The 16,510-nt window shown below is 43.0% G+C and overlaps 1 protein-coding gene and 1 long non-coding RNA gene across 6 annotated transcripts; one reads left to right on the top strand and one right to left on the bottom strand.

Annotated features, from left to right (window-relative positions):
* The first annotated feature begins 84 nt into the window (after positions 1-84).
* Positions 85-8,475, top strand: LOC133903385 (uncharacterized). 5 transcript variants are annotated; one of them, XR_009907241.1, is made up of 7 exons: positions 98-146; positions 245-462; positions 7,331-7,430; positions 7,557-7,743; positions 7,818-7,886; positions 8,174-8,250; positions 8,330-8,475. It is a non-coding gene; the product is annotated as an uncharacterized LOC133903385 (long non-coding RNA). The 5 variants fall into 5 exon arrangements; XR_009907242.1 differs by lacking the exon at positions 98-146 and having other exon boundaries at positions 229-462; positions 7,331-7,427; XR_009907240.1 differs by lacking the exon at positions 98-146 and having other exon boundaries at positions 229-462.
* A 136-nt stretch (positions 8,476-8,611) lies between these two features.
* On the bottom strand, positions 8,612-15,364 carry LOC133903383 (histone acetyltransferase GCN5-like). The gene is made up of 13 exons (XM_062344738.1): positions 14,740-15,364; positions 14,590-14,654; positions 14,417-14,497; positions 14,217-14,288; positions 13,603-13,771; positions 13,131-13,174; positions 12,920-13,019; positions 12,699-12,767; positions 10,235-10,289; positions 9,753-9,868; positions 9,422-9,515; positions 9,174-9,315; positions 8,612-8,917 (listed from the first exon to the last, which is right to left on the bottom strand). The coding sequence occupies exons 1-13, from the start codon at positions 15,199-15,201 to the stop codon at positions 8,854-8,856; spliced, it is 1,533 nt and encodes a 510-aa protein (XP_062200722.1). The 5' UTR covers positions 15,202-15,364; the 3' UTR covers positions 8,612-8,853.
* Positions 15,365-16,510: the final 1,146 nt, after the last annotated feature.

Raw genomic sequence — 16,510 nt, 5'->3', positions numbered from 1 at the left:
TTTTCGATTTCGCTTTCGAGAAAAAATATGAAAGTGAAAATGGTGAAAGCTTCTTCCGATCGTTTCCGACTGTTTTCATCCCTAGTGAAGCATACTAAAAAAAGGGAGACCCTCATTGTTTGTTCTCAACATTGCCACATTGCCAGGTCTTTCCCGCGCCTACTAATCTGCACATCAATATATAGACCATAGATCCGATAATATGACTTATTAAATCTAAGACCCGTTGTTGTACCTGCTGAAGGCATTGCAAGATCATTGAGTATTGGCCAAGTTGTTTAGGCTCCACCATCCTCAAGTGGATGTCAAAAAGTATTTGGTTTTCGTTGGATGGTTAGAGCACAGTGGGTTTCAGAGCACAGCTAGAAAACTAGGTATCAAGTACTGTTCTAACAGGCCATGTGCTCTTTATGCAATTCCTTGCCCTTTTGAAGGACCAGATGCTAACAATACACCAGCTAGGTGAGCATCCACCATTAAAATCACAACTTGTGTAGTTTGTACAATTACAGAGTGTCGATGATTGGTGAACTACCGATCTTATGAATTTGTATAATAGCTTTGAGATGTTTTGAGTAGACGAATTATAGGAAAAACACAAAGGAATTTTTATACAAGTTCAGGCCTTAATTAGGATAATAACTCTACGTTCTGTTTGTCTTATATTGAACAGAGCCTGTTACAAAGAGGGTGTGGTTAGCCTAGATGGATCTAAATCTAGTCGGCGACTTTTTTGCTCGGGCTGCTCTTGTTGTGATGGCTTATATTCGCTTCTAATGGATCTCAATTTGGCCTTCTCCGCAGGAGCTTCAGGCTCTGTGTGTGTGTGTATATATATATATATATATATATATATATATATATATATATATATATATATATATATATATATATATATATATATATATATATATATATATATATATATATATATATATATATATAGGGGTATCGTACGTCCTCCGGAGTCTTTCTTCTATTCTTAGAGATAAACTTCTCTAGTTACGAGATACCTTGGGCTCCTGTGGGTGGTTTTATTTCATTCAGGGATCCTTTTTTCTGGAGATAGAGATATACCCTGAGAATCACGAGGAACCTTAGGGCAACCGGATATGGTAGTTACCCAATAGTCATTGTCAAGCCCTCCATTAGTACGTGAAATGAGGCTTCGACGAATCAAGTGCATGGCCAGTAAAGATAAGTTTTTGTCTAGCCGCGTCATCGAGTAAGACTCGGGTTTCTGATTAGGGTGAAGCATCTAACCGAATTTTCTAGGTTCTTAGATCATATACATGGGATTCCGACCACCTTTGAGTTCTCAAGAGAATCCTTGAGAAGGTGTTCCCTCTGAGTAGTTTTCTAATCGGCTCGAAAGAATCTTCTCGTCCTTGCAGAAGTACGAGGGAGATAAGACTCATCACTGGCTAGGCTTGGATGTTGAACCATTGTAGCGGAAATTTTGCGTAGTGATGAAGAGATTACCTGTAGTGAGCACAACAAAGTTATCGTCTTGTCTTTTCAACTACCTAGAGTGCTCTGAGAAACCCAATGGACCTATAAAAACCCCTAGGTGCTGGAGCTTGGCTTCACCACACCTCGATCTGATCATGGATCCTCCTCCTTCACCTGACTGTTCTCCTTCTCCCGAGTACTCTCATCTTACTTCGTTGTCGTCTCCCCCCGAATCTGGTTTGGTGGTGGAGGTTATCGACATCTCTGACGAGAAGGCAGAAGAGAAGGCGGCGTCTCGTGGCGTTCCTGTTAAAGGCGGCAAGCCCTCGGCATCTTTAGGGGTGTCTCCAGTCCAAGACGAAGTGGATTGGGTCCTTTTGGATGCGAAAATAGAGGAAGAAGAGGTGACAACTAAGGTGGAGGAAGAGGAGGCGTCCGACAATGTTTCCGTTAAAGACAACAAGATGACGGCCACTTCATCCTCTCTGTCCTCGTGTTATTCCGGTGGGGACAGTCAGAGGGAGTAGCCGGAGCAGTGACACCGACGATGCCGGTGGGAGAGCCCATGCCTCTCCCAATCCGCGTTGTTGTCGGAGATGTTGATGATCTTTGGCTGCAGCACCGGCGAGTTCAGCAGGGTGCTAGAGCGTCAATGACCTTATCCTCTCCGTGGGTGTCGATGGCTGGGAGAGGATATTTTTAGGAAGTCTTCACGAAGGACTCAACCTTACAACCAGAGGTTGTTTTGGAGCTTCTGGTTGTGAAGGTTACATATGAGATGAATGTGCTTTTGTGCAAGGACTTTACAGATAAAGAAGTGTCTGATGCGCTGTTTCAAATAGGGCCAATAAAATCCCAAGGACCCAATGGTTTCTCGATGCATTTTTACCAAATAAATTAGGATAATCTGAAGAAAGAAGTCACATCTGTTGTACTTATATTTTTCAGAGATGGTGTAATGCCACATGAGGTGAATGGCACTGCTATTGTTCTTATACCGAAGATCGCTCTGTTTGAGAGCCTTAAGGATTTTTGACCAATAAGTTTATACAATGTCTTGTATAAGATCGTATCAAAGTGCCTCGTCAATCGACTTTGACCTTTGTTGGAGGAAATTATTTTAGAGAATCAAAGTGCTTTCATGCCGGTAAGATTGATCTTTGATAATGCCATAGTGGTGTTTGAATGCCTTCATTTTATACAGCAAGACATTGATAACGAGGTGGCGTTTTGTGCGTACAAGTTGGACCTATCCAAGGTGTATGATCATGTTGATTGAGTTTTTTTGGAGCGTGCTATGCTCAAATTGGGTTTCTCAGAGCAATGGATTAGATGGGTGATGTAGTGTGTGACAACTGCTAAGTACTCTATAAAATTCAATGGAAGACTTCTCCAGCAGTTTTCCCCATCGAGAGGACTACGCCAAGGTGATCCTATGTCATTGTTCCTTTTCCTTTTGATGGCGGACTCTTTCTCTGTTTTGATCCAAGATGTAGTGTCGTCGAGGGGTTTCAACCCATTCACAATTAGCTCGAACACGCCAGTGGTGTCACATCTGCTTTTCGTGGATGACACTCTGCTATTCTTTAATGTTGCACCGGCTCAAGCAACAATTTTTCAAGATTCTTTGCAGCGGTATGCACTAAGCACGGGTTAGCTCATAAACCCGCTAAATGCTCAATGCTTTTTGGTGAGTCTTGCCTGGCTGGAGTCCAAGAGGAAGTGAAAACTATTCTTAATGTTACACAAGTGGATTTTGAGGCAAAATACTTAGGCCTGCCAGTTCCTGAAGGAAGAATGAATAGAGGAAAATTCCAAACTTTGCAAGCTAAGATGATCAAAAGATTGGTGGATTAGGGAGAGAAATATGTGTCAAGTGGTGTCAAGGAAGTGTTAATAAAATCCGTAGTTCAAGCCCTGCCAACGTATGTGATGAGTGTGTTTAAGCTTCTCGTGTCTGTTTGTGATGACCTAACAAAGTTGATGAGAAGTTTTTGGTGGCATATGGAGAACATCAAGCACAAGATGCACTGGGTTATTTGATGTGCTTCGTGGAATTTCTAAAGAAGATCGATGTAGGGTGCTACTACTTATCTAGAGGATATGGCAATTGAGAAATGATACAACCCATGGGAAGTGGAATCCACCAATTGAAGTGACAAGGAAGTATCTATGCAGCTACTACGATACACTGGTCCAAATCTGACAACATGATGGAAGAGATTTACTCATAGGCAGGCAGGTGACTGGCCAAGAGCGATCGAATGCTCAACTCTCAAAGACTCTGTATGATAGTTTTTGACCCCCTAGCCTCACCTAGAACCAGGGTGGGTGGCAATATCCACGGATGGCTCATATTCCAACGGCATCGCAGGTTCTGGGGTCATTATCAGGAATTCTGCAGGTGAGGTCTTGGTGTCAGCTCGACGCTATTTCCTTCATTGTTCAAAAGCATTTGAAGCTAAAGTCCATGTGGCTAAAAGGCCTCACGCTGACGATGCACCACACAAACCAGTCGATAGTTCTTTAGTCGCACTATGAGGTGTTGTTGCGGGGCCCAAAGGCACGTCCATGGACATATCAAGTGCATGCCATCTCATCAAGGAGCTAAGAATGTGAAAGGATCAGTGACATTCTAAGAGGGGGTGGATTAGGACACCTAAAACTAAACGACTCCAAAAATTTCACAAGATAAACCTATATGAATTTCTATCTAAATGTGTTCTACGTTCATTTAGTGTGTCTACTCTATCATTCAAAAAAGGTTTGCAACATATAGCCAATCCTAACAAATTACTCTAGGAAGATTAACACGCAAAGGATAGATTACAAGAAGTAAATGCGGAAATACAAATAAGGTAGAGAGAGCAAACTCGGCACAAGAGATTTTTATCCTATGATATCGATGGCATAAACGTCACTCCTAGTCCATGTTAAAGCAGCCACCTAGGCTATAGCTCTCGGACGTCACCCGGTCATGGCCTTTGGGTCACTAAGGCCTTAAGTAGGTTGAGCCACTAAGCCACCAAGGTAAGATATCACCATAAGCATCTATTTCGATCACTTGTCGTTGTCTTCACATTGGAACTTGAGCCACCAAGGAAATAGTCTCTGCGTCCCCATACAAGCGTCTTGATGCCGCTCCACACAAAATCAGAGAGTCAATAAGCTTGAGCCACTAAGGCTAAAGATGCCAGCGAGTTACCAAGACTCTAAGGTGCTGACACACCACTTGGTACAATGTAGGATCACTTCTTGATCCCCTCTCTAGGCAGCAGCATCTAGCAATAACTCTCTCTAGGCCTATCAGCACTAATCACTATCGAATCATGTGCTTAATTGACTTTATGATCACTTTAAGAACTTTGGTGGCTTGGATGTTTTCTCAAGTGTCTATAAACTTTCTTGGACTCCAGTGCATTCAAATAGCCGAGTGGGGGGGTATTTATAGCTTCAAACCCGCGCACTAGTCGTTGCTCCAACAGTCATAAAAGGCTGTGAACACCGGATGATCTGGTGTCAATAAGTACAAACACCGGACTATTATGTGTGTACAACAGTAGAAAACTAGCCGTTGAAACTCCATTCAAACTCATTGTCAACACCGAATATTCTGGTGTAACCTTGAACTCTATCATCGGGCTACCCGGTGTGTATACTTCAACCGACGGAGCCACTTCTTATGCACTGTTCATCGTCCGACGTGTAGATCTTCAGGACACCGGACCATCCGACGTGTATTCTCACGCCAAACTAGCCGTTGAGACCTTCTCCTAGAAAATACTCCGGTGCAACTATCTGGCGTGTACACCTCTGAACACCGGACCATCTGACGTGTAGATCTTCAGTCTTCAATAGTTCTCTGGATAAATGCTCCGATGTGTATATCCGCTCTGAGCATTGGACCATCCGGTGTGTACAAATCTATCTACTGAGAAATACACATCTCTTGCAAAACACTCTGATGTGCACATCTGTAGGGATCGGTGACGTCCTAAGAGGGGGGTGAATTAGGACACTTAAAAACTATTTTGGCTCCAGAAATAACACAAGATAAACCTATATCATTTTTTTATCTAAATGTGCTTTAGATTTATCTAGTGTGTTTACTCTACCGATCAAAGCGCTTGCAACCTATTTAAGAAGGTAAATTGCAAGTAAGTAAATGCGGAAACGTAAATGAGGTAGAGAGACAAACTCGGCATGAGGGATTTTTATCGTGTGGTATCAGTGGCACACAAGTCACCCCTAGTCCATGTTGGAGCTCCACAAAGGATATGCTCCCGGTCGTCAAGTCTCTTCCGGTCACGGCTCTTGAGATGCCAAGTCACCAAGACAAGGCCTCAAGCATGATGAACCACCAAGCCACCAAGGTGAGGTCTCACCACTAACCTCTCTTCCGGTCACTTGTACGCTGTCTTCACTTCGGAGCTTTAGTCACAAAGACAAGGGCCTCCGTGTCCCTGCACAATTCTCTTGTCACCGCTCCACACCAAGTCGGAGGGTCAACAAGTTACCGGTGAGTCACCAAGACTCCAAGGTGCTAGCGTACCTCTTGGTACACGTTTGGATCACTCTTTGATCCGCACTTTAGGTTGCAGCACCTAGCAACTCTTTTCTCTAGGCCTATAAGCACTAATCACTCACTAATGGTGTGCTTAGTTGCCTTAGATGAACACTTTATGCTCTTAGATGGCTTGGATGTCTTCTTAGGTATACAAGGGTTTCTCTGTACTCCAGCAACATCAAATGAATGAGTGGAGGAGTATTTATAGCCTCAACCCCGTAGACTAGCGTTATCCCAACGGCTCACATATTCTGTAAACACCGGATGATCCGGCGTTAACAGAGGTACAAGCACTGGACCATCTGGTGTATACATTCTCAGAAACTAGCCGTAGGAACTCCACTCAGAGTTCTTTTGAACACCGGGTTGTCCAATGTAATCTTCAATCCATCACCGGACTATCCGATGAGTACACTTGAGCCTTCTCATCTTCGACAACCTCTCTGTGTAAATTGCTCTAGCGTTCATTGTTTTCATCGCCGGACCTTCCGGTGTGTTGAACTTCTCCTTTTCTGGATTTTCCACACTTTCTGTTAAATTCTCCGGTGAAGCCTCCGGTGTGCATCACTTCATCACCAGACTATACGGTGAGTAGATCTTCGATCTTCTGCGTTTGGATTCTTCTCTGCAAGAATTAGTCCGGTGTACATCTATTCTGATCGCTGAACCTTCTGGTAAGTGCAATCCATTCTGACTCCTTCTGACAGAATTGCTCTGGCGTGTACATTCTATATCATCGGATCATCCGTGAGGCAAATTGCCTCTAGACATTATGCTCCGATGAGTGCAATTCTTCTAGCGTCGGACCTTTCGTGAGAATAATTTCTCTGGGATTTTTTCCAATTCAATCAAACTTCGTCCCGGCTGCGGTTGCTTCTTCATGTATTGTATTCATGAGACCTACTAATATATATTCTTGATAAACATATTAGACCCATTGACTACGTTGTCATTAATCAAAAAATGACAATCATAGCCTAATAGATCTATTTTTGCTACAACATCACCTTAACACCGGATTAAATGGTGTGTTGACTTGACACCACTTCTAAGTCAAAATACTCGAGTGTGAATTCTTGCTGAACATCGCATCATCCGGTGTGTTATCTTTTCTGAACACCGGACCATCCTGTGAGTGTAATCTTATCTGAACTCATTCAATTCAATTTTTCTTGAGTTCAGCTTCGGTAACTTCTTCATGTATAACATCTATAAAATCTATTAAAACATATACTTAACAAACATATTAGTCATATGAACTATATTATCATTAATCATATACATGCCTTAAAAGAGTCATGTTCACTATAGAAGGAAGATCAAAGGAGGTGGAGAGCTTATACTCGAGAAAGTAAACCATAACCAAAACAAAGCTGCAGATTTGTTAGCAAATTTTCAAGGACGAGTCGTGGTATAGATGTTCTGTTACTTTACTCTTCGAATTATATCACAACGGCAATCACAGCGGATTGTAACCTTATTCATGAGTAATAAAGCTCTTTTATTCCCCGCAAAAAAAAAATGTTACTGGCTGCAGGCTCCAGATAAATTTGCCGTGGCAGCTGCTCGGAATCCTGACTGCAACCTGTCGTTGATGGTTGGCACCACTGACCTCCCAGATTGGTGTTACATGGTGTCCTGTGGAACTGAAGCGAAGCAATATGCCTCTGAATCCACTTCACCTGATCACCTTCGCCTCTTCTATCAGAGCTCATATTTCGAAAGTATGTTTCCTGTCTCAACCACCAGGTAAATTATCATTTGCTGGATGGTTCATTTAACTTTGCTGATTGTGCAGGTGAAAGCGCCCCATCTTGTGCTTCTTGGCAGAGCAGATCTTCGAGTACCCATTTCTAATGGCCTACAGGTATGTTAACAGCTGTTGAGATTTGCTTCAGAAGTTATAACCCGTCATGGAAAGAATTGGTAACAGATTTATTGAGATGCAAGTCTATACTCTACAACTACACACTGATCTCAAGTTTCATGCGAGCGTTGTAAAATGAAAAGAAAATTAGCTGGTCATATTTGTGCCATAATGTGCCCAAAATTTTCACACTTGGTCGATGAAGTACTAATTTGTCTCTGCATTGCTGCCCTATCTCGGTTTCGCTTATGCCACTTGTTTAACTGCTTGTTTTCTGATAATTTCAGTACGCAAGGGCCCTAAGAGAAAGATGAGGCGAGGTCAAAATCACGATGTTCCCAGAAGACATGCATGAAATCAATATGTAAGCCAATGAAAACTAAGCTCATTTCAGTTCTTCCGCTTTTGAATGGGGTTTCGATTTTGGTGTTTGTTCTATGCAGACCGCGGCCCCATTTCGAGAGCTTCCTCAACATCGGAGGATGGTTCAACAAGCATCTGAAATAGGTGAAATGCAGCAGCGTGAAACAGATTCTGGTGGTTCATCGAGTTGAGAAACAACTAGCCGCCCATCTAGGCTTTTGTCCACAAGGGCCTTGAAAGAACTCTGAGAACTGTATTACATTAAAATCGTTGCTCCAGTTCGCTCATGGAAGTAGTTATAAACTGTTAGCTACTTAGCTATTGCTTTAATCCATGACTAAGCATCTTTTACTCATCGGAGCTGGAAAATAAATAAATAAAAATATTAGGTGATTCACTGGAATTCTTTAGTCTCTAATTGTATGAACACTGCTAGTAGGCCAGGTTGCGCCACAGTATGTAAAATCATGGTATGTACTACTGATTCATGAGAAAATGCTACACTAACAATTCATTGACGTACAGCACAACCGGCACAAACGGCGAGGCAACTACTAAAACAAATTAACAATTTTACAACATGCGCCCATGTCCGTACGCCAGTCTAGCTCTTGGTTGAGGCTTGCGTAAGCTGTGAAGAGATTTTGCCTGAGAAGAAATTTTCAAGCCTGCATGACCAAAAGGAACGAAATCAATCAGATTTAAGATGAATATTATGCCATTTAAGATATCGGAGAGCATGGTTGATTATACAGGTTAAATAATGTGAAACATAAAAGAATTGATAAAACAGTTAACCAGAAAATTATCCAGAAACCAAACTGTGACAACCCAGTTCCCAACTTACTGGCCAGGAACATACATATGTCCCTGGCTCTGAGAACAAAGAACATACCAAGATAAGGTCCTTAGTTTACCACTCACCGTGTGGCACATTTGTAATAGATAGTGTCAGGAGAGTTGTAGGTTCTTGCATTGTTGAACATTCTCTTCATGTCGGCTACAAACATCTCTAAGGTCACATAATACTGCTCTGCCTCGACTCTTCTTGACATTGTCCTCAAATCTGCAGGCAGGCATGTGTTTAAACACTGGTTCACTTAAATAACATGCATCATTGCTTGGAAAAGGTGGGATATGTAAGGAAATATAGCGTTGTAATTTGAACTCACCAATAGGATCTTTGATAATGTCATAATAGTCTGGAACATCACGTGAATCCACCGGCTCTTTGAATGGCCAAGCATCAGCATGTTCATTCATACCCTGAAACATGGGAAATCTTTATTAGAGGTAGAAAACTATCTGATGTCGATTTATTAATTTTACACCAGAAGAAATTAAGGTTTTTTTTATTGCTGATTTAGTGATTTGCCGCATTTTTGGAACAGGAGGTTGCATAAATGTATGGTGGGTAAATCAAGGTACATGTTTATTCAATACAATCAAGGACCAAGTAACTTAAATGCCATCTGCTAAGATTTGTGCAGATAAAAGACTTGCCTTCAACAATATCCGCATAAGGCTAGTAAGCTGTTGTCTGTAAGTATTATAATCTGGGGAAAAGGCTGAACGTGATTTGGAATGACCCCACTGATCAGGTGTCCACCCAGCTTCCCCTGCATCACATTAATGGCTCAGATGAGACTTGCATCGTTACAAAATCAGCAGGAAAGACAAAATTAGTATGCTAAAAATGGAAACAGATAGACACAGTTTTTTTCTTAGAAAACAAATATTGTAATATTTAACAGTTCCTGGTATGAACTGCTATGAAGCTATTATTTGTTTGAGATTTTCAAAACATGCCAACAGCCCAACACTAATGCAATTGGATATTTATCAGTTGGAGATAATTCAACACGCAGCATGTTTAGAAAAGAGGGAATTACCGAATTAAGCAACAGCATCCAAGATAGTCCTAACAAAACATGGTCATAGAGGGTGAACAACATAAAACAGGTTTGCATAGAATAGTAACTTACTCAGACCAGGGATGTCCTCTGGTTTCATCAGTCTCCTTGGAATACCAGCCTCTTTCTACAAATAATGAAATATAATTATTAAACATGTTTATACCGACCTGACTGACAAAAGTGTGTGTAGCAGGGTAAGGAACAACATCTAAAAGATAAATTATATCTGATTATCTTCACTGCGCATTAGTGCTACCTAGCATACACACAAAAAGAACAAGATAAAAAGAGACAAACTACTAACCAGAAACTAAAATCTCATATTGTCCCCTAAAAAAATTGCCATTACCTAACAAGATGCATGGAGGCATGCCTCATTCATACCAAGGTGTGTGTATATAGAAAACTAGTATGTACTCCCGGGAGTATGTGAGTACATACTCCCGGTTCGATCCATAGTTGATAGATTAATTAATTTTTTGCCACTCTAACGGATGGCACATGCCCAAAAGCCATCCACTCAAGATCATGTGCCAAAATGCTACTTGGGCCCCACAAAACACTCTCGTTTGCCACTTTGACCCCTTTTTCCACCGCCACCTAGAATTTTTATTTTTTTACCCTTGCCAATGTGGAATCTCACGGGAAATGTCCACTCTACCCTCGAGCTTGTTCGCTCCCGGTCTCAGGATGTTTGGTGCGGCGCGGCTCCCCAGTGGCCGGCCATGCTGCGAAGGATGGTGTCCGACCCGGCCTCAAACTCCTCCAGCAGGGGTAGGGAGGCCAGGCCCCGCGACGGTGCCGTGCTATTCGCCGTGCCACGGTTATTTGTCTGGTTTGCCCAAAAGCACGCACCGGACGGTGAGTCATCGCGGAGCCCGACGTCCCCACTGGACCGTAAGGCGCTCTTGCTCCGACCGTCGCGTGCACCGAGGACCTAGGAAGCGGAGCCGATGGGGTGCGGCCTCATTGACACCCTCGACAGCGACCCCAAGAACTGCCTGCTCAGCCCGTCCCGACCTGGTCCGATCTCGCCGACGACATTCACAATGATGAATCGGCCAACTGAGGGCATCAACAAAATCAGCACACGATGGGGAACTCATTTGGGTGGGTCTCGGTCCGCGAGCCCAACCAGAGCTTGACCGGTGGTACATGCCATGGCACGGCGGAGTCTGGCCCCCGTGGAGAGCCGCGCCAACGACAGGCCGAGGCCGAGGTAGTGCGCACAAAACATGCCAGACACAAGAGGAAGCTCATCGTGGATTGAAATCGGAAGAAGTTAGGACATGACAACGCGTCAGTGAAGTGGCGGAGAGGCTCGCTAGCGCCGGGGAAGAAGACAGGTGCGGAGCTCAATTCAGCCGGAAGACGATGGGATTTGCATGGGAATCGGTCGAAGAAGACCCTAGCGACCTTCCTCCACAATTCTCTTGGCTGGCACTAGCGAATCTATGCTCAGCGGCGCAAGATTTGGCGGCGGCAGTGTGGAGCTCAGTGGCACAACCGAGAGAGAAGACGACAACTCAAGCGCCTTGCAGCGAACGACACAATAGCTACCACCAGGCACCCCCACACCTCGGCCGGCGTACGGCTGGGCTGCTCCAAGCAGCGACGGTGCCCTCCCGGCCGAGCCGCTCCATGCGTCGACCGCCGCACATGAACAAGACGAGGCCCCCCCGCACCTCGTCCGACTTGGTCCGACCGCGCAAAGCGAGCAGCCGAGGGGGCAGAGTGGACATTTCACATTCATTCCAACGTCGGCAGGGTCCAAAAAAAATAAAAAATGCCACATGGTGGGGGAAAAGACCTCAAAGTGGCAAAGTAAGTTTTGTTGGGACCCAGGTGGCATTTTGGCACAACATCTCGAGTGGGTGGCTTTTGGAAATGTACCATCCGCTAGAGTGGCAAAAAATTAATTAGCCCATAGTTGATCATGTTATAACTGAAATATATACTACTTTCTGACATGTATATACTATTTTGAGATGTATATACTTATTTATAAGTAAAATATATATATTTCTGAGATGTATATACTACTTTTTAAGATGTACATACTCATTTATAAACACCCATTAGAGGAAGAGTATGTACACCTGGGAGTACATAAAAGGCTTCCTATATATATACTTCACTTATAAAGAAGTATATACATCGTAAAAAGTAATATATACATCTTAGAAAAAAGTATACACTTCACTTATAAAGAAGTATACACATCTCAGAAAATAGTATAGACATCTCAGAAAGTAATATATATATCTCAGAAAATAGTATATACTTCAGTTATAACAGGATCAACTATGGATCGAGCCGTGAGTAAGTAAGTATGTAAGTGTATGTATGTATGTATGAGTAGGTAATCGATATGAGGCATGTTTTTCAAAGATATCAACTACATAGTCCCTTTGTACTTAGCACCCTAGCAGTTGTCCCTGCCACCAAGTTCCTCCAAAGCACAAACCTAAAGGGAGGTTATTTAGATCAAACACATCCCAAAATAGTTGAGGCCACACGAGAAAAAGCTAACCTTTTGAAAATCAATTCCAGAATAAACAATATGGCAGTTCGAAAGCTCTCTGATCTTCTCATCAATGGCCTGCGGAGCAGAAATACAGTGAATTACCAAAAAAAAAAAACTGTGTGGACTTATTGTCAACGGTTAATTGGAGAAGCATTCAAGACAACCGAAAAATTATGAGCTGGCGGCATCCTGTTCATGTTTGGGCAGCCAGTAACCTGTCACTTTACCTGCCTTTGACGCCGGATCATTGTTGCCAGATCAACGTATGGCAGCTTTGGATCAATTTTACACTCCATTAATATTCCTCCATCATAATCTTTAATGTACCTAGAACCAGCAAACTATTAAGCTCAACATGGGCAAGGTAGACCCCTATAATAAACTTTGATCACATGGAACAATATTATCGAAAAAAGATATTGTGCATAACAGGCTTACCCGTGCCATCTTTCTTTGTCCAACGTGATCTCCTTTGTGAAACCCTAGAGATTGCAAATACCAAAGTCCAAAGTAAGGAAAAGACAAACAAAATATATATTTCTGCAATACATTTTTTTGCCAGCAAGTATAAAATTAATGTTTTGGAAATCATGCCTAAGATAATTAATCTATACCTGACAAAGAAACAGCTTGCAGATAAATTGAACAGCAAAAGTTCTAACTAGATGAAAAGATTGTCAGAAAACATTGGGCACAACATTGCTTACACAGAACCTTCAGTCGAACCCATCAATACTCAATAACCTTCTAAACCATCAAGATGTCTTTTAGTATCTATGAATTATATCTACTTTGTGAGGTTAAAGTATATATCATACAAGTCGCTTCAAAAAGTTTTCAACACTAACACATAAATACATGAAATTTTAAGAAATAGATTATATACAAGTGCAAGGTCAGACAGCCACACCTGCTTTACAAAATAACCAACAGCATTGTTATCTGCATAGGTTAAGAAATGTGTGAGCCCATCAGCATCTCGTGCATGTTGCTTCAAATGATTCATTAACCTTGTTCCATAGCCTTTAACTTGCTCATCAGCTGTAATAGCACAAAATGCTATTTCTCCAAACCTCTGGCTATGATTACCAAAAGAAAAATTAGCAAACTAGTTTATTATTTAAATATATAATTAGGACACTATTTTATGCAGCAGAAAAGGAACATCTCTAACAAAGTGCAGAACATAGATGATAAAAGAAAATCAATCGCGAGAGAAACAAAAGCATACACATACCTCTATCCTACATTCTAACTTGCCAACTTCTTTAAGATCATCAAACAGTGGATTCCGTAAATAAGCGTGATTTTACAATGTAATATAATTATTACAAATTAAAATTAACTCAGATATATGGAACTGGTTGCAATTGGCAGCCATTTACTTTCACTTGTAAAGAGTTATCAGATCTTCAAATAGAATGAAAAATAGCACATATGAAATTTGATGAATTGACCATTACGAACAAACATAAATATACCATATCATCATAATAAACACTAGCACTTAAGTGGCAGCATTACCTGGCATAAGGGCGGTAAGTAATGCCTCCTACGACAATGTTATTCCGGATAACCATCATTGACTTGTGAGTTCTGTGAAACATGGTACAAGCAGTTACTACCACTGAAGAGATATAATCTTATTCTGGATTCCAAGAAAAAGTGAGCCACAGTGACTATATGTAAATTCTAACCCACAGGCACATTACATTGGGCATTACCTATCCATAACGAGGCGCACAATATATTCTTTGGGCATATTAGGAAGCTGACGTGCGAAGATATTCTTCAGACCTACCAACCTGGGGAAGACACAGCAATCAACAAAAACTAGCGGCTTGTCGCCAAACAGTGTTGTGAGAAGTGTTAGGACCAAATGAACTAGCATACGCACCAGATCATGTGTTCATCGACCCCATCGTTAGAATAGCAGAGAAATTTCAGCCTTCCGGAATCTTCCTGCAGAACATATTCAAATGTCTCAGCCACATTCTAATCAACTGACACCATCAAACGGCCGGGAAAAGCGAGATTAAGTCTTGACCTCGCGCTTGAGGCCCTCTTCACGGGCGCTGTACGCGCCGCCGGTCTGGAGGTTATCCGTGAATAGCCCCTTGGCGTCCTCCTTTTCGTAACCGGTGGCCGCGGAGCCGGGGTCCGGCTTGAGGGCTGCCGCGGCGGCGGCGGCGGCAGCAGATACTGTCGAGGAATCTGGCTTCGGGGGGCGGCCAGAGGAGGATCCGCCCGGTGCGCCGTCGAGGCGCGCGGCGGTGAACGTATGGAGCGAGTCGTCGTCGTCATCGTCAGAGTGGGAGGATGACGGGGAGGACGGACGGGAGGGAGAAGAGGGCGCGGTGGAGGGTGAAGACGGTGCGGTGGTGTCGTCGTCCTCGTCGGCTGTGGCGTCGGAGAGCGACGACGGCGGGAGCTTCCGCTTGCGGTGAGAGGCTCCGCCGCCGGACGCCGCGCCGGAGTGGGACGGCGACGGTGCCGCGAGGCCGTCCATGCGCGTGAGGGGGTTCTAGAAGGTTCTCGGGGTTAGGGTTTTGCGGAGATCTGGGAGCTGGGGAATCTTCGAGGCCGTCCGCTGTTCGTGATGCGAAACAGGGAGAGGATCGCTTCTGCCCCTGTTTGTCTCACTGACAAGTGGGACCGTAGCGAATTGGCCTTCTCACTGCTGTTGGGACCCAAGATACGAGTTACGTCGACTTCCCGTGAAAGCGGAAATCTGTAATACGTAATGTTTTTAAGTATGCGTCTTCGGCGTGAAGTCTCGTGGGCTTCTCCCTCACGTTTGAGCGGCGGGACAGGCAAGAGGTTTGACCCGTAGGATGGCAGTGGCGGCGACAGCACGAGGAGGAACCTGGTGACGTGTTCTTCTGTTATCTGATATCTATATCAATTTTTTATTGAATTGGACATCTCAGTCTGAGTTGGATTCTAACATCATGTTGAATTCTGATTTGTATTTGATGTGTCTAATTTTTCTTTATTAAATCGAATATTTAAATTTAAGTCGGATTTTAACACCCGTATCCGTGTTTAGGTAACAATTGCTTCGTGTTTGTATACAAAATCAAGATGTTTTAAGAATCGAATGAGGCCATGCTGTAAGGATGTTACGTATTTCATTTTATTGTGCACTTCAATATCCGTTGAGCTGACTCTAAGCGTTGCTGTTTCTTCACACGGTAACCTTCCCATTTATTTTCAGTTCATCAGGTCTTGCAAGAAATAGGTACGAGTTGCAAAAAGGAAACCTTTTTCAGGGCAATATTTAACAACAAAAAAAGTTAACTGCTTTTCTATAGTCATGTATTGGACTTGTAATGTCTTTATGCATTTTGATTGGTTGTAGCTGTTGTTCCTAGCCATAGTTCATCCAGAGAGGTGGGCTTTCAGCATGCTGTGCTATTGTTTATGTTGTGGAGAAAAACAGCTACATTGTTACATCAATCAGGATTAGGAACATTGGTGGGCTTCTTTTCTATCTTAGACACATTCAGAGAACATGTCGTCCCTCTTGTGCTTCCAGAAGCATAGTAGTCAGGGGCAGAGGCAGCAGGTGGCTAGCCTGGGTCAGGGCCCCCCAACATGAAAAAAAAAAATTATACCTCTGACTTTCTATCCCATATCATAACAAATAAACTGTAATGGTTGCTCACATAAGATCTTAGGAAGAAAAGAATCTAAACTTCTCTTATTCTATTCCCAGGCTCCCAGCACAAGCTACCAGGCCATGGCCATACGTTTCGTCCCCAAATCCTCCTCCAGTCCTCCATCTCGAACCCCCCATGGAGCACAACAGTCAAGCT

Source organism: Phragmites australis, chromosome 21 (assembly GCF_958298935.1).
Source record: "Phragmites australis chromosome 21, lpPhrAust1.1, whole genome shotgun sequence".
In the NCBI taxonomy this organism is placed as follows: domain Eukaryota; kingdom Viridiplantae; phylum Streptophyta; class Magnoliopsida; order Poales; family Poaceae; genus Phragmites; species Phragmites australis.
This window is presented reverse-complemented; position numbering and strand designations above follow the sequence as displayed.